Raw genomic sequence first — 27,612 nt, 5'->3', positions numbered from 1 at the left:
GCCTTAATCACCGTGACCATTATCCATGTATTGTCTACCTGTCTCCTCTCTGTGCTTTCCCCGACCCACAACATTCTTACTGATTTTTTTTTTTTTCAAACATTCCACCTGTAACTAGATCAGCTTATTGGATGCTTTTGTTATTTTCAGATTCAATAACTGACATTCGGAAGCCGGTCTATCAGCACTTTGCGGTTCCTGGCAGCAGCAACACCGGAGAGTCCTACTATGCCCTTGCACTGGAGGTGGCACTAATCGGATTGGGGCAGCAGAGGTTAATGCCAGAAGGGCTCTATGCTCAGGACAAAGTCTGTCGCAATGAGGAGCAGCTTATATCGATGCTGTCGCAAATGGAATTTGATGAACGGCTAGTTCAAGTGTTGCGTAAGCAAGCAGTCCTGTTACTGGAAGGTAAAGATGCTTTTTTCAATTAAAAAAATAATAATAATAATTCTCCCTCCCCCCTCCCTCTCTCTCTCTCTCTCTCTCTCTCTCTCTCTCTCTCTCTCTCTCTCTCTCTCTCTCTCTCTCTCTCTCTCTCTCTCTCTCTCTCTTCCCCCCCCGCCCCCGTGACATTTTCTGAAGATTTCATTCTTTGCTAAAGTAGTTTTGTGTGTGTTCCCCTTCACTACCTCGTTCACCAGACTGATTCCTGGGATGGATGGGCGGAGTGCACGGGGATTGTCCTATGAGGTGAGATTGAGTAGACTAGGCCTATATTCTGTAGTGAGAGAGTGATCTCATTGAAACATACAGAGGTCTTACAGGGTAGATGCAGGGAGGATGTTTCCTTCCTGCTCGCAAGACGAGAACCAGGGGTCACAGTCTCCGAATAAGATGTTGGCCATTTAGGACTGATGAGAAATTTTTTAAGTGGTGGGCCCCCCCCCCCGTGAATGGTGACTAAGATTAGGAACCCAGGCCTCTCTTCCCGTCTTCCTTTAACTTCGAGACGCCGAGGCGATTACTGCTGCAGCGACTGAAGGCAAACTCGGACGCAGGTTGTAGATCGAAATAGGGGGCCCATCTGCTCAACGATGAGCTGCGCGTTGCCTGATGCAGCCGAGCTGCAAGCAACGTTCCCACTGGGTTGCCCGGCTGCATGCCAGTCTGGAGGTCCCGCACAGGGCACTCACCGGCTTTTCAATGGAAATAACTATGCGTACGTCAAAGATTGAATGGGCCGCACAGCCAGTTAAAGGATCCATGCACCGAAAAAACAAATTAGTGAACATTGCCCGCCAGTATTAATATTTTTTTTTTTAAAAAGCTTTAATAATTGGCTTGTCCAAAATGTCCCTGTGCCATATTTACCTACAATTGGTTTTTGAAGCTAAAAGTGGTAACGTTTGCTTTAGGGGGTATCTGAGAGGAACCTTTGTTTTTCCTCCCGAAATTATCCTTGAGTTTTTATCGTGCTTATTTTCCTCTCCCAAGAAGACTGCTGTTTGGGGGGGGGCGGGGGGAAGTGGGCGAGGGATGTTGGGAATCGTGATACTGAAAGCATCATGACTGTGTGATCGACAGGCTCGCTGGGCCAGCAGAGCTTTCCCTGTCCATCTCTCTACGTTTTGTAAGCATTCAAAATGTAGTTTGCCCTTTTGACTTATCTTTTCTCTCTATCTCTCTCTTGAGTCTTCTGCTCTCACCATCAATGAAATTTGCGTGGCCAGAAACTGAACCATATTTTCTCAACCTGGACTGGTTCTTCAATGCTGAAAGGATACATCAGCTGAAGAATTAACTCGCCCCCTGTTGGAAAGTAATGTTTCCTCCTCGTCGGATCAGTTATTTTTTTGGGGTATCTCTTCAGTCGCAAAAACATTGTGAAAATAACTAACTTCAGGGACCATTTGCTTTTTCAGAATCCTGTCGATCCAGTTCAAACTTTTTAAGAAGCTTGTCCAAAAGAAAATGACTGCAGATGCTGGAAATCTGAAATGATGACCGGAAATACTCAGCAGGTCAGGCAGCATCTGTGGCGAGAGAAGCAGAGTTAATGTTTCTGTTTCTCTCCACAGATGCTGTGCCTGACCTGCTGAGCATTTCCAGCATTTTCTGCTTTTATCTCACAAGCTTGTGCAGTTCATCCAGTAACTTGTTTTTTTTCTCCTCGCACACTGCTGTGTACGTTGGAGATTGAGGCCAACAACCCGGAATGGAGGCTTACGCTCTTGTGCGCAATGCGGATCAGTGTTGAAGGCGTAACCCGTGCCTCCGACTGGTCTCTGAAAATTTCCATTTGCGCAACAAAAAAAAACCCACTAAAGAGTTAACCTTTGCTCGCTAACCACACTGACATTTGTGCACTGCAGAGAAGCGTGGTTGTTTGGCGAGAGAAAGGTTAAACTGCAGTTTGAACTTGTCTCTCTCTCTCTCTCTCTCTCTCTCTCTTTCCTCCCTCCCTCCTCCTCCCCTCCTGTTCATGATGTGACCCAATTTATTTAGATTACTTAGGATTAACGTCCGTTTGCTAGACATAAATGTAATCTTGCTCTGACCTCCAGCCTCTCTTTGTGTCTGTGTGGTACAGTGTGCTCACTACGGGCTGCTCTACGTTTTTGTAACGTTCTCTGCAGCCAAAGAGAAACCCAATATGGTAAGTGGTGTGTGTGTGTGCCTCCGCACTACAGGAGTTGTAAGGCAAGGTCCAGTGGTGGTTTGTTTCTGCTGTTTGGTCAAGGGTGGGGGGGGGGGGGGGGTGGAAAAGAGAGAGAGAGAGAGAGAGAGTCAGACACACGCTTATTGACAAATATTGCAAAATGTTCCCGAGGGACACTGGAAATGCAGCTCTATTCTAAACTGACCTACTGAAGTTCTCTGGCTAGGTCTGAGGTAGTTAACAGGAAGTTGCCTTCTCCTTAAAGGTGTCTCACTCTAGCAGTTACTAAGCACTCTGTGCTATTAGTAGCCAACAGCTCATTTGTCATTCGGCACAGGCAAGCCAAATTATTATTCCCTCCCCCTGCCCTGAAGATGTTGACTCCTACTAACACACCATTTTGTAGATGTTGGCAGCCCCCTGGTGCTTGGTCTAAGCGGTCAGTTTTTCTATGTGAGCCCAGTCTACAAGCTGTTGAATGAGTCCCTGCCTATCCTCGTTTGGTGCCAACACTCATTTCCTGGCCAGGGTCATTGGATAGCATCAAGGAGTGGAAGCCTTGGCTGCTCTTCTCTTCTCTTCTCTTCTCCCCTCCCCAGCCCAGCCCAAGAATGCGGAGGCCAATTCTGCCCCATGACCGCCCTTGATCAAATTTGCAGGGACCACGGACTAAATCTGGGCCTGACTTGTGTGTTGTGTTGTGCAGCAAGTTATTCAGAGAGCACACCGACTAGTATCAATTATAAAAAAAAAAAAATTTAAAAAAAAATGAGAGAATCTGCCAATTCTAAATCCTTCTCTCGGGGGAAAATGGACACTAAAAGATGGCTTTTGTTTCTTCAGGAGGCCCGTACAGCGGTCTCGGGGAGGTGGTCCACCGGGAAAGTGTCCCCATGCACACGTTTGCAAGATACCTGTTCAAAGCTCTTCTGCTCCATGACACTGACCTGGCTTACAAAGTTTCCTTGAGAGCTATGAGGTAGGTGAAATATTTTGAGGAGCACATTTTTCAACTAGTTACACGTGTAATGACTGTTGTTCACTAGTTCGCTGTTTTATTTCACCCCTTCCAAAAGCAAACTTTAACAAAAAAAACCACATGATTGTAAAGCCAGCCAAGGAATCTCTGATTATGACGTAACAAAGGCTTCGACCTAGAAACCAGTGTCCTGATTCATATAGTGAACCTGATTAATGTACATGGCGGTGTGAGTTTTCTGTATTGCAGGTAGGGAAATTTGAACCAGATTCTTGTTGTACAGCTGGCACTATTCTGATCCCACTGGTGCTGATGAATTGAAAACTTGGTCCCAATGTGTTAGATTGCAAGAGTGCACTGTGTTTTTTTTTTTAAAGAGCAGGAAATACACAGAATGTACATAGACAGCCAGTGAGTCACCGCTGATGCAGGCAGCATTGCTCATTCTCTCTCCCTCTCTCTCTCTCTCTCTCTCTCTCTCTCTCTCTCTCTCTCTCTCTCTCTCTCTCTTTCTTTCTCCCCCCCCCCCCCCCCCCCCCAAGCTTTGGGCGTTGTGACGTTCTGCAATTTGCGAGTGACATTTCAGAGACCAGCATGCTGAAGGGGACCCCGTGTGACCCAGTTTTGACATCCCTCGTGGTGAGCCTGTGCCGTTGCATCAAAAGAATGTGGGCTGGAAGTTGTCGGCCGACGAGAGGAGGAAAACTTCTCGAACGGGACGTCACTCTTCTGATTCTTATCTTTGCGTGGGTTCCCTCGCTCGGCTGCCTGAGCGAGTTCAGCAGTTCTGTGACTTAACGGTGCTAACCACAGACCCAGCGAAATGAGTCCAAGAGGCTTCCCTCTGCCCACCGCATATCTTTCAGAGAGCTTACTCCAAGTGTATTTTTCTTCCACTGCTCTGGTCTGTGGTGTTCTCTCGTGTGAAAGCTATTACGCTTTCCATAAGATTACATTCAGTACAGAAACGTGCCACTCGTCCTAACCAGTCCATACTGGCGTTTATGCTCCACTCGAGCCTCCTCCCATCCTTGCTCATCAAACTCTTTTTCAGCATAACACTCTATTCCCTTCTCCTTCATATGCCTATCTAGACTCCCCTTAAATGTGTTCATGGGATGTGGGCGTCTCATTTATTCCTAATTGCCCTTGAGAAGGTAGTGGTGAGCCGCCGCCTTGAACCATTGCAGTCCATTGTATTTGTAGCGGTTTGCTACAACTGACTGGCTTGCTCGGCCATTTAAAGGGCAATTAAGAGTTAAACTGGTCTGGAGTCACATGTCCTTCCCAAAAGGATGTTAGTGAATCAAATGTTTTTTTAAGACAGTTTGGTAGTTTCATGGACACTTATTTTAATTGACTGAATTTAAATTCTCCCACCTGGCGTTGTAGGATTTGAACTCGTGTCTTCGGTTCATTAGTCCAGGCCACTAGATTACTAGTCCACTATGCTACCGTGCCCACTATTTGCTTCAACCACTCCCTGTGGTAGTGAGCTCCACATTCTTGCCATTCTCTAGGTAAAGAAGTTTCTTCTGAATTATATAATTTGACTTCTTGGTGACTATTGATGGCATCTAGATTTTTTTTTCTTCCCCACAAGTGGGAACACTCTGTGTCTATTCTGCCAACATCTTTCATAATTTTTAAAGACCTCTGTTAGGTCACCCCTCAGCCTTCTCTTTTCAAAAGAAGAGAGACCCAGACTGTTCATCCTTTCCTGATGGGTGTAACCTTGCAGCTCTCATGTCATCCTTGTAAACCTTTTTTGTGCACTCTCTCCAGGGCCTCTTTATTCTTTTTATAATATTGTGACCAAGGTTCCTGTGTTCAAGTGCTCTTGATGAACTGTTGCTTTAAAATGAAGGTAGAAAGGAGAGAATAGCAGCAATAACCCCCATTTAAACATGATGCACATATGAACATAAGAAATAGGAGCAGGAGTAGGCCGTTTGGCCCCTCGAGCCTGCTCTGCCATTCAATAAGATCATGGCTGATCTTATCGTGGCCTCAGCTCCATTTCCCCGCCCGCTCCCCATAACCCTTCACTCCCTTATCGCTCAAAGATCTGTCTACCTCCACCTTAAATATATTCAATGACCCAGCCTCCACAGCTCTCTGGGGCAGAGATTTCGACAGATTTACAACCCTCAGAGAAGAAATTCCTCCTCATCTCCGTTTTAAATGGTTGGACCCTTATTCTGAAACTCTGCCCCCCCCCCCCCCCACTTCCCCCACGAGGGGGAAACATCATCTCTGCATCTACCCTGTCAAGCCCCCTCAGTATCTTATACGTTTCAATAAGATCACCTCTCATTATTTTAAACGCCAATGAGTATAGGCTCAACCTTTCTTCATAAGACAACCCCTTCATCTCCAGAATCAACCTGGTGAACCTTCTCAACATTCTGGACAAACTATTGGTAATATGAAAAATTGCTTGTTACTGTAGCTTGAGACTTGTTCACAACTTGAACCCACAACCTTCTGACTGAGTGCTACCACTAAGGCATGGCTGACTCTTTCCTCTGAGCCAGAAGGTTGTGGGTTCATGCTCCCCTCCAGAATCTTGAGCAGATAATCTAGCCTGACGCGGCAATGTAATACTGAGGGAGTGCTGCACTGTTTGAGGCGCTGTCTTTCGGATGAGATGTTCAACCGAGGTCCTGTCTGCCCTCTTGTGGACATAAAAGATCCCATGGTGCTATTCAAAGAAGAGCAGGGGAGTTCTCCCCAATGCCCTGGCCATTAGTTATCTCTCCACCAACATACTTAACAGACTATCTGGTCATTTACCGTTTCTGCTTGTGGAAGCTTGCTGTGCGCAAATGGCTGCCGCGTTTTCTATGTTACAACAGCTACTACACTTCAAAAATACTTCATGGGCTGTTGAGCACTTTAAAATGTCCTGAGTTCATGAAAGGTTATATAAATGCAAGTTTTTCTTTCGTGGTTGATATCATGTATGCACCTGTGTGTATGCTCACAGGTTTGTAGACTACCGGAGGGATTGGAGTGCATCATCACCCCGGCAATCAATTTTAATTTTAATTTAAATGTCCAAAGTTTAATTTGTTTATTGTGCCGATTTTAGTAACCCCCCCCCCCTCCCCCTTTTAGCCAGGAGGCACTTGCATAATTTGGGTTTTAGTGCCCTAAAAATAAACACAAAACAAGGGGGCACTTGTTCGAAAGGTGTGTGTGTGTGTGTGTGCGTGCCCACCCCCCTTTTAATCAGGGGGCATTTGATTACTAGTTTACAACAAAATAGTTGTAAAGCTGTTGCATTGAGTGGCTTAGCCAGTCACGTGATGTTCAAGACTCAATTTAAACACACCCCAAAGTCAGTACTAGGTTATCCACGATGAGGTGTGCAGTTGTGATCCTAGTGGATAAACTGATAATGTGTAGTTTGATAAACCGTCATCAATAAACCAACTCGTTCTTAATAGCAGTGTGTTGCTATGAATTCTTAAGCAAAGAACCCTTGAGGCGCACATACATTACAGTTGGGTCACAGTTGACATCTCTGCTCTTCGGCTTGAGGATGGGAAGAGAATTGGAAAATATCTTAGAGTGCCTTCTCTAGATTGCTAACCAGTGACCCCTGCTGGACAAGGACAGAGGAAGAGGAGAGTGCAAAATTTGGAAAAATTCCCCTCTCGCTACCATTGGAGAACGAGGAGGACCATGTGCTCCTGGGTCTCTGCCTGCTCCGAGCTCAAAAGAAAGACTTGCATTTATATAGCGCCTTTCACGACCACCAGACGCCTCAAAGCGCTTTACAGCCAATGAAGTACTTTTGGAGTTGTAGTCACTATTATGACCTATATAGATGGCGATCATGATATCGCTCCCTCAATTACCATCGTTATAATGGGGGGGGGGGGAGATGGTGAGGATGTGGGGCTGCCTCTGGGGAATTAATTGCAGGTGTTAAATCTCGCTTCACTACAGTGTACCCTGGCTTCATTGCATATGTATGTGACGGCTGATGGGCAATTAAACAGTACGCACTATGAAATAGAAAGCAAGTAGGGGTCATAGGTAACATGCGTGGGCCAGTGAACCCCTCGAGCCTGTTTCATTGTTCAATTAGATCATGGGTGATCTGTACCTCAACTCCACTTATCTGCTCCCTTTCCCTTGATACTCATACCTAATAAAATCTATTGATCTTGTTTTTGAAAACTTAAACTGACCCCAAGCATCCACAGTGGTGTGGGGAAGTGAGTTCTAGATATTTACTACCCTTTATGTAAAGTGCTTCCTAATTTTTCTCCCAAATGACCTAGTCTCTAATTTTCTCTCGCCTTCAGTTAGAAACCATCAGTTGGACGTTGGGTCTTGTGTTCAAAATGAGTGCCCCATTCACTCACCGTTTTTGTTTTTCTCCTTCCAGGTTGCCAGTGCTGGAATCGATGGCTCCAACTGGTGACGGCTCTCACCCGCACCTCGTAGCATTGGTGGATCCAAGTCGCTACCCGCGTTGGTTCATCCTCGGGCACCTTGAAACTCAGCAGTGTGAGCTAGCATCCACCATGTTAACGGCTGCAAAAGGTACGCGCGGCACCGATCGTGTTAAAGCGCAGTCATGCGTCGCACGTTCCCTGTGGGTAACTTGCAGAGAGTATACAGCACAGCAACAGGCCACTCGGCCCAACCAGTTCCACGCCGGCTCCACTCGAGCCTCCTCCTGTCTTTCCTCATCTAACTCTCTTCCCTTCTCCCTCATACGCTTGTCCAGCCTCCCCTTAAGTGCATCGATACTATTTGCTTCAACCACTCCCTGTGGCAGCGAGTTCCACATTCTCGCCACTCTCTGGGTAAAGAAGTTACTCTTGAATCCCCCATTGGATTTCCTGGTGACTGTCTTATATTGATGACCTTTAGTGTGATTGTGTCCACTCTCAATTAGGTCATCCATCGGCCTTCTATTTTCAAGAGAAAAGACATCCAGCCTGTTTATCCTTTCCTGATGGGTATAATAACTTGCTGTTTTGGGCTGGATTTCCTGCACCATTTTGTTTGCTTGTGTTTTTTTTTGGGTGCTACTGTTAAGTGTTCGTTACTGGGAGAGAGAAAAAATTATTGTTTATACTGCAGTATAAACTGTGTTCCCATTACAGCAAGTTCAACTAAAGATGGTGAAATGTGGTGTTTACAGTATGATTAGAGGAGATTGAAAAAAAACTGCAAATGCTGGGAATGTGAACCAAATGCTGAAGTGACTGGAAATTGTCAGTAGGCGAATCAACATCTGAAAGAGGAAAAGTCTCTCGTTCCAACGGGGAACAAAGAAATGGCAGACCAATTGAACAAGTACTTTGGTTCGGTATTCACTAAGGAGGATACAAACAACCTTCCGGATATAAAAGGGGTCAGAGGGTCTAGTAAGGAGGGGGAACTGAGGGAAATCTTTATTAGTCGGGAAATTGTGTTGGGGAAATTGATGGGATTGAAGGCCGATAAATCCCCAGGGCCTGATGGACTGCATCCCAGAGTACTTAAGGAGGTGGCCTTGGAAATAGCGGATGCATTGACAGTCATTTTCCAACATTCCATTGACTCTGGATCAGTTCCTATCGAGTGGAGGGTAGCCAATGTAACCCCACTTTTTAAAAAAGGAGGGAGAGAGAAAACAGGGAATTATAGACCTGTCAGCCTGACCTCAGTAGTGGGTAAAATGATGGAATCAATTATTAAGGATGTCATAGCAGTGCATCTGGAAAATGGTGACATGATAGGTCCAAGTCAGCATGGATTTGTGAAAGGGAAATCATGCTTGACAAATCTTCTGGAATTTTTTGAGGATGTTTCCAGTAAAGTGGACAAAGGAGAACCAGTTGATGTGGTATATTTGGACTTTCAGAAGGCTTTCGACAAGGTCCCACACAAGAGATTAATGTGCAAAGTTAAAGCACATGGGATTGGGGGTAGTGTGCTGACGTGGATTGAGAACTGGTTGTCAGACAGGAAGCAAAGAGTAGGAGTAAACGGGTACTTTTCAGAATGGCAGGCAGTGACTAGTGGGGTGCCGCAAGGCTCTGTGCTGGGGCCCCAGCTGTTTACATTGTACATTAATGATTTAGACGAGGGGATTAAATGCAGTATCTCCAAATTTGCGGATGACACTAAGTTGGGTGGCAGTGTGAGCTGCGAGGAGGATGCTATTAGGCTGCAGAGTGACTTGGATAGGTTAGGTGAGTGGGAAAATGCATGGCAGATGAAGTATAATGTGGATAAATGTGAGGTTATCCACTTTGGTGGTAAAAACAGAGAGACAGACTATTACCTGAATGGTGACAGATTAGGAAAAGGGAAGGTGCAACGAGACCTGGGTGTCATGGTACATCAGTCATTGAAGGTTGGCATGCAGGTACAGCAGGCGGTTAAGAAAGCAAATGGCATGTTGGCCTTCATAGCGAGGGGATTTGAGTACAGGGGCAGGGAGGTGTTGCTACAGTTGTACAGGGCCTTGGTGAGGCCACACCTGGAGTATTGTGTACAGTTTTGGTCTCCTAACTTGAGGAAGGACATTCTTGCTATTGAGGGAGTGCAGCGAAGGTTCACCAGACTGATTCCCGGGATGGCAGGACTGACCTATCAAGAAAGACTGGATCAACTGGGCTTGTATTCACTGGAGTTCAGAAGAATGAGAGGGGACCTCATAGAAACGTTTAAAATTCTGACGGGTTTAGACAGGTTAGATGCAGGAAAAATGTTCCCAATGTTGGGGAAGTCCAGAACCAGGGGTCACAGTCTGAGGATAAGGGGTAAGCCATTTAGGACCGAGATGAGGAGAAACTTCTTCACCCAGAGAGTGGTGAACCTGTGGAATTCTCTACCACAGAAAGTAGTTGAGGCCAATTCACTAAATATATTCAAAAGGGAGTTAGATGAAGTCCTTACTACTCGGGGGATCAAGGGTTATGGCGAGAAAGCAGGAAGGGGGTACTGAAGTTTCATGTTCAGCCATGAACTCATTGAATGGCGGTGCAGGCTAGAAGGGCTGAATGGCCTGCTCCTGCACCTATTTTCTATGTTTCTATGTTTCTGATGTTGAGACCTGCCAGAAATATTCGCCTGCTGTTAGATGCTGTACATTTCTAGCGAGTTTTTTTTTTGGAAGAACGGGCATCGTTTTAAAGTCAGATCTTCCCGTAAAGCTTCTGTGTGAAACCTTTGACATGTTCCTTCCAAACTGGGCCAACTCGTTCAACAAACTAACTCCTCTTCCCAAAGGTGAATTCCTACATGCACCAAGGTCCCCTGCGCTTGTTGAATTTAAACTGATAGCTGGAACAGGAATGCGGTTCTGGCTGCCAGAACTGATGCTCTTGGCGTCTCTCTGCAGTGGGGCCATTTTGGGCCCAGAAGCTTGAGTGGCTCCCAGTGCCTTTATTGTTATGTCTCAGAACTGCTCACAGCGCCATCAACAGGCACCTGGGTGTTGCTGCACGCAAATCATTCCAAGTGAAAGAATATGGAGAGCCTTTTGCATCTGAAATTAAGTAATTTACTTCCACTGTTTCACGAAACACTTACAGGAAAGTTAACTAATAATTTTGCTGGTATTGCAGTTTTTTAAAAAACCCCACAAGTTTAAAGTAATACAAGGCCAAACTTAATGGTTCTTCTGAATGGACCAGTAGTGTATTCTTTTTCCAAATCATTTGACCTCAACTGAACCACATTTTTCACGATTGTAATGTGCAAAAGCCAAACTAACAAATTTAACAAGCAATTGCTGATCTAATTTAACATTACCTGCAACTACAATTAGCTATAATAACTGAACTAAAGAAAGACTTGCATTTATATAGCACCTTTCATGACCTCAGGAGGTCCCAAAGTGCTTTACAGCCAATGACCAACTTTTTGAAATGTCACTGTTGTAATAGAAACATAGAAATCTACGGCGCAGAAGGAGGCCAATTCGGCCCACCGTGTCTGCACCGGCCGACAAAGAACCGCACGGCCCTCAGTCAGCAGCCCTGAAGGTTACAATGAACAATGGCGGAAAGGTAAAGAGCACCCAGTCCGCCCCACACAACTGCGACACCCCTGACACAAAAACATTCTACACTCCACCCCAACCGGAGCCATGTGATCTCCTGGGAGAGGCAAAACCCAGGCTAATTGGCGGGGGGGGGAAATCTGGGAAAATTCCTCTGATTCATCCAGGCAATCGAAACTAGTCCAGGCGATCACCCTGGCTGTATTCGATTCACTGCAGTACTTGCCATCGTATCTGCACCAGCCAACAAGAGATTATCTAGTCTAATCCCACTTACCAGCTCGAGGTACGTAACCCTGCAGGTTACGGCACTTCAAGTGCCCATCCAAGCACCTTTTTAAATGTGGTGAGGGTTTCTGCATCCACCACCCTTCCAGGCAGCGAGTTCCAGACCCCCACAATCCTCTGCGTGAAGAAATTTCCCCTCAAATCCCCTTTGAACCTTGTACCAACCACCTTAAAACTATGCCACCTTGTAATTGACTCCCCCACCAAGGGAAATAGGCCCTTGCTGTCCACTATATCCAGGCTCCTCAAAATTGTGCACCTCAATGAGGTCTCCTCTCAGCCTCCTCTGTTCCAAGGAGAACAAACCCAGCCTATCCAATCTGTCCTCATAGCTAAGATTCTCCATTCCAGGCAGCATCCTAGTAAATCTCCTCTGCACTAGAGGGGGTACAATCACATCCTTCCTATAATACGGCGACCAGAACTGCACGCAGTACTCCAGCTGTGGCCTAACCAGAGTATTATACAATTTAAGCATAACCTCCCTGCTCTTATATTCTATGTCTTGGCCAATAAAGGCAAGCATTCCATATGCTGCCTTAGCCACCTTATCCACTTGGCCTGCTACTTTCAGGGATCTGTGGACAAGCACTCCAAGGTCCCTTTATTCATCTACACTCTTAAGTGGCCTACCACTTAATGTGTATACCCTTTTCTTATTAGCCCTGTGCATTACCCCTCACTTCTCCGAATTAAATTCTATTCTGCCCATCTGACCAGTAGATTGATATCCTCCTGCAGTCCATGACTTTCCCCTTCATGATCAACCACACAGCCAATTTTAGTATCATCTGCAAACTTCTTAATCATACTCCCTATATTCAAATCTAGATCATTGATGTATACCACAAAAAGCAAGGAACCCAGTACTGAGCTCTGCGGAACCCCACTGGAAACATCCTTCCAGTCACAAAAACATCCATCAACCATTACCCTTTGCTTCCTACCTCTAAGCCAATTTTGAATCAAAATTGTCACTTTGCCATGGGTCTTAACATTTTGTAACCAGTCTACCATGCGGAACCTTATCAAAAGCTTTGCTAAAGTCCATATACACTACATCGTATGCACTACCCTTATCGACCCTCTTGGTTACCTCCTCAAAATTAAATCAGGTTAGTCAAACACGATCTTCCCTAACAAATCCATGTTGACTGTCCCTACCTCAAGACTCCTGCTTTACTGGACTTTCTTTCACAAGGCACTTACTGAAGTTCAGGGTTTCCTGCCAAGCGAGCTTGTGAATACGTCAGCTGTAATGTATTCTGCTTCCACTTCAGTTTCTGCCGCTTTCATATTCTCTTTTTGTAATGTCTGTGGGAAATGTGGCAGGCCATTTACGCACAAGCGCAAACCGCAATGTGACAGTGACCAGATAATCTGTTTTTGTGATGTTGATTTGAGGGATAAATATTGGCCCCAGGACACCAGGGATAACTCCCCTGCTCTTCGAAATAGTGCCGTGGGATCTTTTACATCTACCTGAGAGCAGACAGGGCCTTAGTTTAACATCTCATTCGAAAGATGGCACCTCCGACAGTGCAGCACTACCTCAGCACTGCACTGGAGTGTCAGCCTAGATTTTTTTTTTTTGTGCTCGAGTCTCTGGAGTGGGATTTGAACCCACGACCTTCTGACTCCAAGGCGAGTGTGCTGCCCACTGAGCCACGGCTAAAATAGATTGCACAATATAGTTCTGTAACTCTGGTAGCAATGCAAGCATTTGTCGAAATTCATTTCCTTGTGTATCGGTTCCTCTTCCCAATGTTTCCCAACGAAGCATTCTGCCTCAAGACTCCTGCTTTACTGGACTTATTTCACAATGCACTTACTGAAATTCAGGGTTTCCTTCCAAGCGAGCTTATGAATACGTCAGCTGTGACGTGTTCTGCTTCCACTTCAGTTTCTTCCGCTTTCATATTCTCTTTTTGTAGAGTCATGTATAAAATAGGAAATTAATTGCTTTTTAAAAAAAAAAACACATTTTCCAAGTCCCTGTTATGGAGACATTTAATCCTGCAGCATTGTCTGGAGTTCAGTGTCTGGAATATCCTCAGCTTTTAGTTCCAAGGCAAATTGAGGGTGGGTACAGCATTATATGTTGAATCGTTTTGGGGGGAAAGCGAGCCCTTATATTTTTTTTAACCACCATCTTGCACCTTGCTTTGTCTTATTTTGTATTTAAGAGGGCAGGTGGAATGCTATTCCAGCACTGTTCCAAATGCCACTCAAACGATATCCCTTCAAGATGCAGGAGATGGACCAATAGTTGATATGCTCCCCCTTTGGGGAAATATCTCTCTAGATCGATAGTGTGGCTAGAAGCAACGCTCCCTTTAAGCTGTGTGCCTGTGCAGCGCTGTGGAGGTCACATGAAGCCAGCTCACCAGCTTTTAAAGGGGAAAAACGGCGCCTGCGTGAAATTTTGAATGGACCTTAAACAAATTTGAGTTAACGTTGGCTATAAGTCAGTGTCCCTTCATGATTGAGGTATATAAAATGATGAGGGGCCTGGATAGAGTGGATAGAAAGGACCTGTTTCCTTTGGCAGAGGGGTCAACAACCAGGGGCCGTAGATTTAAAGCCATTGGGGGGAGGTTTCGAGTAGAGAATGAGAGAACGTTTCTTCACCCAGAGGGTGATGGGGGTCTGGAATTCACTGCCTGAAAGGGTGGCAGGGGTAGGAACCCTCACCACATTTAAAAAAAAAAAATAAATACTTTGATGTGCACACAGTGCCGTAACCTACAGGGCTACGGACAGAGAGCTGGAAGGTGGGATTAGGCTGGATAGATCTTTGTCGGCCAGCATGGACCGAAATGGCCTCCTTCCATGCTGTAAATTTCTATGATTCTATTGTGATCTGTGCACTATGCTGCTTATAATTCTAGAACATTGTAGCAAAGATGGAGGCCATTCAGCCCATCACACCTCTGTTGGCTCAGTGAGTCCCATTCCCTGTCACTTTCCTTTTTTTTTTCTCAATGATTATCTCTCTCTCCCTTTTTAAAAGCCATTTATGGATTCTCCTTCCACCATTGTTTCTAGTACGGAATTCCTTGTGGTGGTCATCCATTTAAAAAAAAAAATAAATGGTTATTCTAATCTCCCTTTCCTTTTGGCGATCTTACTCAAACCAGTGGAAGAGATGTTTCCTGATTCATCTTTTTATATTAAAAAAAATTATTCGTTCTGGGATGTGGGTAAGGCCAGCATTTATTGCCCATCCCGCGAAGGTGGTGGTGAACCGCCTCCTTGAACCGCTGCAGTCCGTGTGGTGAAGGTACTCTCAGTGCTGACTTTGTCGTAGCGGTTTGGTACTGAGTGTCTCGCTGGGCCATTTCAGAGGGCAGTTAAGAGTCAACCACATTGCTGTGGGTCTGGAGTCACATATAGGCCCAGACCGGGTAAGGACGGCAGATTTCCTTCCTTAAAGGACGTTGGTGAACAGATGGGTTTTCCGACAATCCGGTAGTTTCCTAGTCATCATTACAAATACTGGCCTTTTAAATTCCAGACTTGTTTAATTAACTGAATTTAAATTCCCCCAGCTGCCATCGTGGGATTCGACGCTCATCTCTTGATTATTAGTCCAGGCCTCTGGTTTATAACTCCAATAACATAACTACTCTGCTACCGTACCCCTTGTAGATCTTATCTTAAGAAAACCCTTCAATTGTTTGAATACCTCTTGGGCAGGCTGTTCAAACTTTGGTCCTAATGAGTCACTTAAGTTCCTTACCATGGTTCCAATTGGATCATTATGACGACAAAAAATATTATACATAAAACATGGAGCTCCGGGTGATTAATGGACGAGAGGTTGAAGTTCGGGCACCCTATTGCTCTAAGTATTCTTTTTGTCTGCTGGTTTGTTCAATCGTTTCTCTTGTTACAGGAGACCCAAAGTGGCTGCGAGTGGTGTTGGAATCCATTCAACAGAACATTCATTCTCCATCGCTCATATACAAGCTCGCACAGGATGCTTGCAAAACGGCTACTCCTCCCAACTGTGCCCCTGACATTACACTCCTCAATGTATCTCTGGAGCTGGGACTACAGGTGGGTCCATTGTACTATTGTCTAATAGTGCCTGCGACAGTTCGCGGTAAATTCAGCATCTTTTACATTTGGGTGCCTTTTCATTTTATCGTCACCGTTTAATTCCACTGCAGGACTTCATGCTTAATAGATAGGCGTTTCTGCGGCCGCAACCGAGACTCTAGGATGGTATGTTGCCTCCCTGGTGCAAGGGTCAAGGATGTCTCCGAGCAAGTGCAGGACATTCTAAAAAGGGAGGGAGAACAGCCAGTTGTCGTGGTGCACATTGGTACCAACGACATAGGTAAAAAAAGGAATGAGGTCCTACGAGACGAATTTAAGGAGCTAGGAGCTAAATTTAAAAAGTAGGACCTCAAAAGTAGTAATCTCGGGATTGCTACCAGTGCCACGTGCTAGTCAGAGTAGGAATCGCAGGATAGCACAGATGAATACGTGGCTTGAGCAGTGGTGCAGCAGAGAGGGATTCAAATTCGTGGGGCATTAGAACAGGTTCTGGGGGAGGTGGGACCAGTACAAATTGGACGGTCTGCACTTGGGCAGGACCGGAACCAATGTTAAACTAATATGGCAGGGGAATGGGAACCAATACAGGGAGACAGAGGGAAACAAAAAGGAGACAAAAACAAAAGACAGAAAAGAGATGAGTAAAAGTGGAGGGCAGAGAAACCAAAGGAAAGAAACAAAAAGGGCCACTGAATATAAAAGGGCTGCAGGAGGGGTCAAAACTAAAAATCATGGTTTAAAAATTAGTATGAAAACACTCTACCTAAATGCACGCAGCATTCGAAATAAAGTAAATGAGTTGACGGCACAAATCATTACAAATGGGTATGATTTGGTGGCCATTACAGAAACATGGTTGCAAGGTGGCCAAGACTGGGAATTAAACATACAGGGGTATCTGACGATTCAGAAAGATAGGCAAGAAGGGAAAGGAGGTGGGGTAACTCTGTTAATAAAAGATGATAGGGCAGTTGTGAGGGATGATATTGGCTCCAATGAACAAAATGTTGAATCATTGTGGGTGGAGATTAGAGATAGTAAGGGGAAAAAGTCACTGGTCGGCGTAGTTTATAGGCCCCCAAATAATAACTTCATGGTGGGGCGGGCAATAATCAAGGGAATAATGGAGGCATGTGAAAAAGGAACGGTAGTAATCATGGGGGATTTTAACCTTCATATCGATTGGTCAAATCAAATCGCACGGGGTAGCCTGGAGGAGGAATTCATAGAATGCATACGGGATTATTTCTTAGAACAGTATGAAACAGAACCTACAAGGGAGCAAGCCATCTTAGATCTGGTCCTGTGTAATGAGACAGGAAAAATAAACGATCTCCTAGTAAAAGATCCTCTCGGAATGAGTGATCACAATATGGTTGTATTTGTAATACAGATTGAGGATGAAGAAGTTGTGTCAGAAACGAGCGTACTATGCTTAAACAAAGGGGACTACAGTGGGATGAGGGCAGAGTTGGCTAAAGTAGACTGGAAACAAGGACTAAACGGTGGCACAATTGAGGAACAGTGGAGGACTTTTAAGGAGCTCTTTCATAGTGCGCAACAAAAATATATTCCAGTGAAAAAGAAGGGCGGCAAGAGAAGGGATAACCAGCCGTGGATAACCAAGGAAATAAAGGAAAGTATCAAATCAAAGACCAATGCGTATAAGGTGGCCAAGGTTAGTAGGAAACTAGAGGATTGGGAAAATTTTAAGCAACAGCAAAGAATGACTAAAAAAGCAATAAAGAAAGGGAAGATAGATTACGAAGGTAAACTTGCGCAAAATATAAAAACAGATAGTAAAGCTTTTACAGATATATAAAACGGAAAAGAGTGACTAAAGTAAATATTGGTCCCTTAGAAGATGAAAAGGGGGATTTAATAATGGGAAATGTGGAAATAGCTGAGACCTTAAACAATTATTTTGCTTCCGTCTTCACAGTGGAAGACACAAAAACCATGCCAAAATTTGCAGGCCACAGGAATGTGGGAAGGGAGGACCTTGAGACAATCACTATCACTAGGGGGGTAGTGCTGCTCAGGCTAATGGGACTCAAGGTAGACAAGTCCCCTGATCCTGATGAAATGCATCCCAGGGTATTAAGAGATGAAAGTTATAGCAGATGCATTTGTTATAATCTACCAAAATTGTCTGGACTCTGGGGAGGTGCCAGCGGATTGGAAAGCAGCTAATGTAACGCCTCTGTTTAAAAAAGGGGGCAGGCAAAAGGCAGGTAACTATAGGCCGGTTAGTTTAACATCTGTAGTGGGGAAAATGCTTGAAACTATCATTAAGGAAGAAATAGCGGGACATCTAGATAGGAATAGTGCAATCAAGCAGACGCAGCATGGATTCATGAAGGGGAAATCATGTTTAACTAACTTACTGGAATTCTTTGAGGATATAACGAGCATGGTGGATAGAGGTGTACCGATGGATGTGGTGTATTTAGATTTCCAAAAGGCATTCGATAAGGTGCCACACAAAAGGTTACTGCAGAAGATAAAGGTACGTGGAGTCAGAGGAAATGTATTAGCATGGATAGAGAATTGGCTGGCAAACAGAAAGCAGAGAGTCGGGATAAATGGGTCCTATTCCGCTTGGAAATCAGTGGTTAGTGGTGTGCCACAGGGATCAGTGCTGGGACCACAACTGTTTACAATATACATAAATGGCTAGAAGAGGGGACAGAGTGTAGTGCAACAAAATTTGCAGATGACACTAAGATTAGTAGGAAAGCGGGTTGTGTGGAGGACTCAGAGGCTGCAAGGAGATTTGGATAGGTTAAGCGAATGGGCTAAGGTTTGGCAGATGGAATACAATGTCGGAAATTGTGAGGTCATCCACCTTGGGGGGGAAAAAAAACAAAGCGAATATTATTTGAATGGGGAGAAATTACAACATGCTATGGTGCAGAGGGACCTGGGGGTCCTTGTGCATGAAACCCAAAAGGTTAGTTTGCAGGTGCAGCAGGTAATCAGGAAGGCAAATGGAATGTTGGCCTTCATTGCGAGAGGGATGGAGTACAAAAGCAGGGAGGTCTTGCTGCAACTGTATAAGGTATTGGTAAGGCCGCACCTGGAGTACTGCGTGCAGTTTTGGTCACCTTACTTAAGGAAGGATATACTAGCTTTGGAAGGGGTACAGAGACAATTCACTAGGCTGATTCAAGAAATGAGGGGGTTACCTTATGATAGATTGAGTAGACTGGGTCTTTACTCGTTGGAGTTCAGAAGGATGAGGGGTGATCTTATAGAAACATTTAAAATCATGAAAGGGATAGACAAGATAGAGGCAGCGAGGTTGTTTCCACTGGTCGGGGAGACTAGAACTAGGGGGCACAGCCTCAAAAATACGGAGGAGCCAATTTAAAACCGAGTTGAGAGAATTTCTTCTCCCAGAGGGTTGTGAATCTCTGGAATTCTCTGCCCAAGGAAGCAGTTGAGGCTAGCTCATTGAATGTTTTCAAGTCAAAGATAGATTTTTAACCAATAAGGGAATTAAGGGTTACGGGAAGAGGGCGGGTAAGTGGAGCTGAGTCCACGACCAGATCAGCCATGATCTTATTGAATGGCGGAGCAGGCTCGAGGGGCTAGATGGCCTACTCCTGTTCTTAATTCTTATGTTCTTAACGTGGAATTTTAGTATTTTACACCCCGATTCTCACCATCCTAAAAGCAACTTGCATTTATATAGCGCCTTTAACGTAATAAATGTCCCAAGTGTCTTCAGGAGTGCGTTATCAAACAATATTTGACACCAAGCTACATAAGGAGATATTAGCACAGGGAACTAAACAGTTTGGCCAAAATGGTAGATTTTAAGGTGGAGACGTTTAGGAAGGGAATTCCAGAGCTTGGGGCCTCGGCAGCTAAGGGCACGGCCACCAATGGAGGAGTGATGAAAATCAGGGATGCTCAAGAGTGCAGATAACTTGGGTGGGTGGGGGTGGGGTTGTAGGGCTGGAGGAGTTTAGAGATTGGGAGGGTGAGGCCATGGAGGGATTTGAAAACCAGGCTGGGAATTTTTAAATCCCGGTATTGTTGGACCAGGAGCCAATGTAGGTCAGCCAGCACAGAGATGATGGGTGAATCGGACTTGTGCTGTGGGTAGCGGAGTTTTGGATGAGCTAAAGTTCACGGAGGGTGCAGGGTGGGAGGCTGTCCAGCAGAGCTTTGGAATAGTCCAGTTTAAAGGCATAGATGAGTTTAGACTGTAATGTAACTAATAGCAATATGCAATACTTTCACTGTGTGGAGGACTTTGCACAATATGCAAAGCGATGATAGCAGAAAAGGCTTTTCACTTGAAGGGATGGAGAGAAGTGGAACCTGGTGCTGCAAGTCTGTGTCCTGGATCTGCTTGTGGATCGAAGCCAGCACTTGCCCACAGTCACCATCCTGCCCTAATTCTGTCGTCTGAGTTTTTGAAACCGTGCTTGCAGCACTAGCTTGGAATTTGTTGCACAAACCGAGTTGCTTCACGTGTGGTGGCCAATTTCCGAACTTCAACTTGTGACCTCCCTGTGTGGTTTTTTTTTTAAGTATGAGAGTATTTCCACCCACCGTGTAGGACAGCGGGGGGGTCCGAGAAAGTTTCAAGGGGTCTATCAGAGAATGGCAGGTATCTCGGTGCCGGGGCCTATCTGGGGAAAATCCGCCCTTGGTTGGGTTAAGGGATTGATCGAGGGGAGGTTGCAGTCGGAGGGGGATGGAGCAGCTCAGCGTACTGTGGGACAGTGTCTGTTAAATGAACATAAACAAAAATGTTATCTGAAATTGTGCTCTCCCACAATAAAATAAATATTATTCCCATGAACAAAATCTTCAACAGAGCATGGCTGGGTCTGTGGAGCGGGGCTGCTGGAAGGGCCGTGCAGGCTTGCAAGGATCCTTGGCTGCCCTGGGGCGGCTGACTAGCATCATTTGGTTGCGCGTTGGTGATCGAGTCCAGGCCCTGGCTTGGTAATTTCCCTGAAACCCTTACCGGGAGTCTTTTCACTGCTTCTTGTCCTATCTGCAGGCCTGCAGTGTTTGCACAACCTTCTCTAGTCATTAAAGCCCAGTAACTGAATGTGTGAGTGGAACTCTGAATTATACAGAAGAAAACACTACGCAGAATTTTCAGAACACGGGACGGGAGCCTCATAAGCAATAAGAATCTGAAACATACAAGTATAAGCGATTGACAGGGTAGATGCTGAGCGGTTGTTTCCCCTGGTTGGAGTATCTAGTATCTCGGGGTGGTCGGGGGGTGGGGGGGGGCACAGTCTCCGATAAGTGTTTGGCCATTTAAGACCGAGATGATGGGGAATTTCTTCACTCGGAGGGTTGTGAATCTTTGGAATTCTCTGCTCCAGAGGCCTGTGGATGCTGAGTCTCTGAATATATTCAAGGCTGAGATAGATGGATTTTTGGAGTCTAAGGGAATCGAGGGATATGGAGATCGGGCGGGAAAGTGGAGTTGAGGTCGGCGATCGGCCAGGATCTTATTGAATGGCTGAGCAGGCTCGAGGGGCTGTAGGACCGACTCCTGCTCCTATTTCTTATGTTCGAAGATTGCGTACCCCTGGTCTCGGGCACCATCAAGGTCAGAAGCGTGGGAGCAGTCTTGAAACAAACAAAGACACAATGGTTGTGTGGGTTTTAAACCTGTAGAATGGCAGCGGGCAGATCTTGTGCTGTATTTCAGATGAAGTTCAAAGAAATGACTTCCATTCAAACCGGATCACCTCTCCTCTTGCTGCTAGGTGGTTGTGAGCATTTTATTCCATTTACTGGGACCATCCATGCCACTCACCCTTTCCCAAGTGAAGTTGGAGGAATAACTTGGTTGTGTAGCAGTTTGCTGGGGCAATTGCGTGAGCTATCTGTTAATTGCCCCATTGTGTCGTTTGTATGCTGTGTGGGAGGAGGTCGGGTGGTTTAGTCTGCAGCCTCTTGTTCAACTATCGCTGAAGATGGCGCAGCTAAAAGTAGGGACTCCTCACCCGAGATGAACCTGCGTCTCACTTGGTGCATTGGAGCAGGCAGGAACCCTCATGCGCTCCTCTGCAATGAGGATTTCCAGGCCATGGCTGCACCGAAGGACCACCGTCCATGTGCGCAGCGTTTCAACGGGCTGGCATTGCTCAATGAAACTGAATGAAGCCCTTTGCAGTTCTATTTTTAAAGAGATCTGCTTTGAAGTTTACATGATCAGAACTTGCGTTAGTGTATCTGTCGTAGCTTGACTGTTGGATGTGCTTCCGACCTGCAGGTGATGAGAATGACACTGTCCACGATGAACTGGCGGCGTCGTGAGATGGTCCGTTGGTTGGTGAGCTGTGCTACAGAAGTTGGTAAGTTAGAAGCGTGTGCTCGTAACGTGCTTTCAACCCTATCCTGAAAGCATTCACTCGTTCTGTGGCCAGCGCTTGTTTTCCAGTCCTTTGCTCAAATGGCCATAAGAATTAGGAGCAGGAGTCGGCCATTTGACCCCTCGAGCCTGCCACCATTTAATAAGATCATGGCTGATCTATCCTTTGATTCCCTTAATATTGATCTCTGTCTTGAATATACTCAATGACTGAGCCTACCAAACCCTCTGGGGGTAGAGAATTCCAAAGATGTACAACCCTTTGAGTGAAGAAATTTATCTCCATCTGTCCTAAATGGCCGACCCCTGGTTCTAGACTCGCCAGCCAGAGGGTAACATCCTCCCTGCATCTACCCTGTCAAGCCCTGTAAGAATTCGCGTGACGGTGGTGCTTGTGGCAGTGCTGTTCAATTAATGGTGTGCTTCACGTTTGAGACTGGTTCTGTATTGCCCCGGTCGATGTCTGTGCACGTGCACATCTCTCACTAGTCTGGAGCATGGGAGCTGGGGAGCCTTGGCTCGCTCCTTCAAGAGCTGCTGTAACATTGGCCCAACTGAGGTCAGCCAGATCTAGCCTGGGCGTTCTGCCTCCGAGGCGGGCGTTACCTCGGAACCAGTGTTAGCTGTTGTTTCATATGACGTGGCAAAGCTTCTAACGGCATGTCTAGTTTGGCTCTCCATTTGACGGCCTCCTGAGATTGAGAAATGAGGTGCCTCCTGCAACAGATCTCAGTGGGCAGGTTGATGTGATGTGTTTCTGTGTTCTGGGACCGGTGGCCACAGTCGCACTTCGGGTCGTCCCTCATTTCCATGTGTGGAGCAGGTGACCGCATCGGTCGAGCGCTGTCCCCTGTCTCCGAGGGAGGTCGTAGCCAGGGACCTCTGCTGTTGGGTCAGTGATGCGTTGGTTCTTTGCGTTGCCTGCGCCCGCACCGTTCCGTCCATCTGGATAGTGGGTCGATACCAGTTGCAGGAATATCGGCCGCCGTTTCTCAGAATGGCCATGTTGGTGCGACATGCTGTAATAATGTGTGTGCGCACTCGGTCCGTGCAGCAGAGCTGGTCTCCAGTCGTCATACCACTGGACCAAGACCCAGCCGGTGTGCAACGGCCACCTCGCGTTAAAAAAAATCCACGCACAGGCACCTTCCACCCTTCAACATGTAGTTCGGGACCTGGAATATTCGGTCCTTCACTGGAACACCTGTGAACTCATCCCTTTTTGGTGTGGATGCAGGCCATCCTCGATACGAGGGTTGATGTTGATGACGAGGGCCGTGGCTCAGTGGGTAGCACTCTTGGGTCAGAGAGCTGTGGGTTCAAGTCCCACTCCAGAGACCTGAGCACATAATCTCGGCTGGCACTCCCAGTGCAGTGCTGAGGGAACGCTGCACTGTCAGAGGTGTCGCATTTCAGATGAGGCATTTAACCGAGGCCCCGTCTGCCCTCTTGGGTGGATGTAAAAGATTCCGATTCAGCACTATTCGAAGACCCAGGGGAGTTCGCCCCCCCCCCCCCAGTGCCCTGGCTGACCTTTCTCCCTCAACCCACACCAAAAACAGACGATCTGGTCATTTATTGCGTGGCTGTTTGTGGAACCTTGCCATGGGCAAAATTGGTTGCCGTGATTCCTGCATGACAACAGTGACTGTACTTTAGTAAAGTAAAGCACTTTGGGATATCCCGAGGGCATGAAAGGCGCTATATAAATGCAAATTCTTTATTTGAGAAGCCTGCCTATCTATTTTTTAGCAGCAAACCCTCCAGTGCTTGTTCAGAAATCTGACCCTTCTATCTTTCAGGTGTTTGTGCCTTGATGAATATAATGCAGAATTGGTATTCTCTCTTCACTCCAACTGAAGCGACTACAATCGTAGCTGCCACGGTCACGTCTCACGCCACCATTTTGCGCCTGAATCTGGACTATACCCAACGCGAGGAGCTGGACAGCTGTGCCCGGACACTTGCACTCCAGTGTACAATGAAGGACCCTCAGAACTGCGCGCTGTCGGCCCTGACACTGTGCGAAAAGAACCACGTAGCCTTTGAAACCGCGTACCAGATCGTCCTGGACTCGGCCTCCACGGGCATGAGCTACTCGCACCTGTTCACCATCGCGCGCTACATGGAGCACCGAGGCTTCCCGATCCGGGCCTACAAGATGGCCAGCCTGGCCCTGTCCCACCTCAGCGTGGCCTACAACCAGGACACGCACCCGGCCATCACCGACGTCCTGTGGGCCTGCTCACTCAGCCACTCGCTGGGCAAGAACGAGCTGGCTGCCATCGTGCCGCTGGTCATCAAGAGCGTGCAGTGCGCCCCCGTGCTGTCGGACATCCTGCGGCGGTGGACCATGTCCGCCCCGGGCCTGGCCGGCGTCCCCGGCCGTCGCAACTCCGGCAAGCTCATGTCGACGGAGAAGGCCCCGCTCTGCCAGCTGCTCAACGCCACCATCGACGCCTACATCAGCACCACGCACTCCCGCCTGACTCACATCAGCCCCCGCCACTACGGCGAGTTCATCGAGTTCCTCAGCAAGGCCCGCGAGACCTTCCTGATGGCCCAGGACGGCCACATACAGTTTACGCAGTTCATCGACAACCTCAAACAGACTTACAAGGGCAAGAAGAAGCTCATGATGCTGGTCCGGGAACGTTTTGGCTGAAATTCAGGATTCCGCCCGTGCTCTTTTTTTCCCCCCCCCCCCCCCCCCCCCCCCAAGTCTTCCTACGTTGCAGCGAAGTCCTCTTTCTCTGTCGAAAAGCGAGAAAGAGGCACACGACCTTACCGAGTCATTCCACGCACGCAGTATTGACGCAGCCCCCGCACCCCCCTCCCCAAATAGCAACCCCTAACAAGGAGACTTGCCCTATTTTTTTTGGTCCGTGAGTCCGCAGCGGTTGGAGCTCAAAACACCCCCCCCCCCTCCACCCCTCGGGGGTTTTGCCAGGAGTGGGAAGGAAAGGCATTGCGTTGAGAATCTGGGAGCGCCAGTGTTTGAGGGGAGGGGAGGGTCAGACTGGGCTGCGGATGCTAAACTTGCAGTGAGCGGCTGTCCCCCCTGGCCGAGGGCCTCCAGTCATCTCACGGGCATGAGTGTTAGTTGTATGCATTGTCGCAGCTACTTTGTGAAGCGATTGTCTGCTGATGGAAGGTGTTCTATTGCAGTACCTGTTTAGAGGTGGTATACCTGTAATATTTTAGTTTTGGGGAGGGGGCAGGTCTTAAAAACTATGAACTTTGCAAGCGTATTCTCCATTTTGGATGCCCGACGGTCAAATGATTCAAAGTGGAGTACTTCAAATTATCCTTCGACCAGAAGGGAGAGAGGGGCGAACTGTCATTCGGAAGAGTTCCTGTGAGATTCTCGGCTTTGGTGGGATGTTTATATAAGAGAGGTCCTACGTGAAATGAGTTTGGTCAGTGCCCTCATGGCAGAAAAACAATCCACATTTTAACGCTGAATTGACACCGACACACTCGGGAATCCTGTCACAACAGCCGGTGCTGGGTGAGGGGGCTAAATTGCACACCAGTCGGTTCAGTCGGAGGGTGCTCTTCCGAAGTTTGCGGTGTCAGAGCAGGGCAAGGGAGCTTTGTTATGAGCCTCGCCGGCGCTCGCGCTCTCTCGCTCGCATCTGACCTGAGAATGTGATGCTGACACTCGGTGCCAAAAATGGCAGTGTACCATTCCCAAACACTGCTGTGACCTCCCCTCAGACTTCACTCAATTACCAGTATTTTTACATTTTACATTTTCTCTCAATTCAACCCTTTTTGGATTTTTGCTTGAATGTGGTTTTTAAAAAAAAATATATATATAGCTTTATCAGTCTGGATACATTTACCAATGTCCTGTAGTAACCCTTCCCACAAAGGTTCGCACCGTGTGGAGGGGTTTTCTTGGAGAAGCAAACCTCCTTTTTTCCCCTCCCCTTTCTAACCACCATTTTAGCCACAAATTTTGAAATGAAAGGTTGATTGTACACCTTAAACCCCCTAAAGTGTTATCAGTAATTGAACTGCTGCAGTGGTCCCATCACAAACCAGTAAATGCTATTCACAGATTAGACTATTGCAGGACTGTGATGTACAAACCATTATTTTGTTGTTCCCCCCGCTCTGTTTAAGGTGGTTAAGGATTCTCTTTGTTGCCATGCAGTATAGCGTCCCTGTAACTCTTCAGAACATGAATAGAGCAGTCTAAAATGTAAAAAAAAAAAACCATCATGATGTTGTAGATTTGTTTCTTGCAACAACCCCGACAAAGAATACCGTCTCTTTCAAAAACTCTGATAGTTAGAATGCACGAGAGAAGTAGCCCGATATTCTGTTCAGGCAATATGTGCGGGGAACCAAATTTCCCTTTTGCGGTATTCTCAACCCACTCCCCCAGCTGCCCCCTACCCGCCCCCTACCCATCCCCTGGCTTAAACCCGGCTCAATCGCACAGATATGACCAAATATGAGAGCCCCAGTTGATCCCGGAGACTCGAGCGGGATTACTACAATGTTACCTGCTATACCAAAATCTCCTCTGACATATACCTCCTTCTGACGCTTTCTCTTTCTCGCGCGCTCTCTTGCCAACAAACTCCTGCCAAACTTGAATTTAAAAAAAAAGAAAAAAAGACAATAAGCCATTCTGATCAGGCGGTGTGTGTGTGTTTTTTTTGTAAACCTGTGTGTGCTGTGACTGAGCCCATTCTCAGGGAAGAAGGAAACGTTCTTTTGTAAATAGTATTTTATTTGTCAAATTAATATGGAAAAAAAAGTTTAAAAGAACCTTTAATTTATGGACTATGTGTAATACAGTACTTGAATTTATTTGGCGGGCAAGCAAGAGTGTCATCCTTAAAGTTTTTGATGTATTGCACAGCTGTGTGGACAAACATAAGACAGCTGCTGGTCAGTTTAACTGCTCTTGATTTTTGTACAGTGTATCCTCAATTTTTTTGTTAAATATTTATTGAAGTTTGTAAATGGTTTCACTGTTGAGAAATAGACCTATTAAGACGATGAAATGCTGTGTATGTGGCTTTTGTTCATTCTCTCCGACTGCATTGAAATGCGAATCTGATGCGGGCTGATCACTGGCAAGTAACGTTCGTGCCACACAAGTGCCAGGCAATGACCATCTCCAACAAGCGAATCTCTGACCAGCTCTCCCTTGACATTCAACGGCATGACCGTCTCCGAATCGCCCACCACCAACATCCCCGGGGATCACCAGTGACCAGAAACTTAACTGGGCCAGCCACATAAATCATCATCATCGGCAGTCCCTCATATCGAGGATG

At 46.5% G+C, this 27,612-nt stretch overlaps 1 protein-coding gene across 3 annotated transcripts in view; it reads left to right on the top strand.

Annotated features, from left to right (window-relative positions):
- The window catches only part of LOC139237934 (zinc finger SWIM domain-containing protein 5-like), a 122,183-nt gene extending 94,847 nt beyond the window's left edge, over positions 1-27,336 (top strand). For all 3 annotated transcript variants that reach the window (XM_070867254.1, XM_070867253.1, XM_070867255.1), the window contains 6 exons: positions 151-411; positions 3,446-3,581; positions 7,984-8,141; positions 15,788-15,951; positions 22,214-22,295; positions 24,115-27,336. In XM_070867254.1, coding sequence (XP_070723355.1) covers positions 151-411; positions 3,446-3,581; positions 7,984-8,141; positions 15,788-15,951; positions 22,214-22,295; positions 24,115-24,977 — 1,664 coding nt within the window. In that variant the 3' untranslated portion in view covers positions 24,978-27,336. The remainder of the gene's footprint in view (positions 1-150; positions 412-3,445; positions 3,582-7,983; positions 8,142-15,787; positions 15,952-22,213; positions 22,296-24,114) is intronic.
- The last annotated feature ends 276 nt before the right edge of the window (positions 27,337-27,612 follow it).

Source organism: Pristiophorus japonicus, chromosome 24, assembly GCF_044704955.1.
Source record: "Pristiophorus japonicus isolate sPriJap1 chromosome 24, sPriJap1.hap1, whole genome shotgun sequence".
Classification (NCBI taxonomy): Eukaryota; Metazoa; Chordata; class Chondrichthyes; family Pristiophoridae; genus Pristiophorus; species Pristiophorus japonicus.
This window is presented reverse-complemented; position numbering and strand designations above follow the sequence as displayed.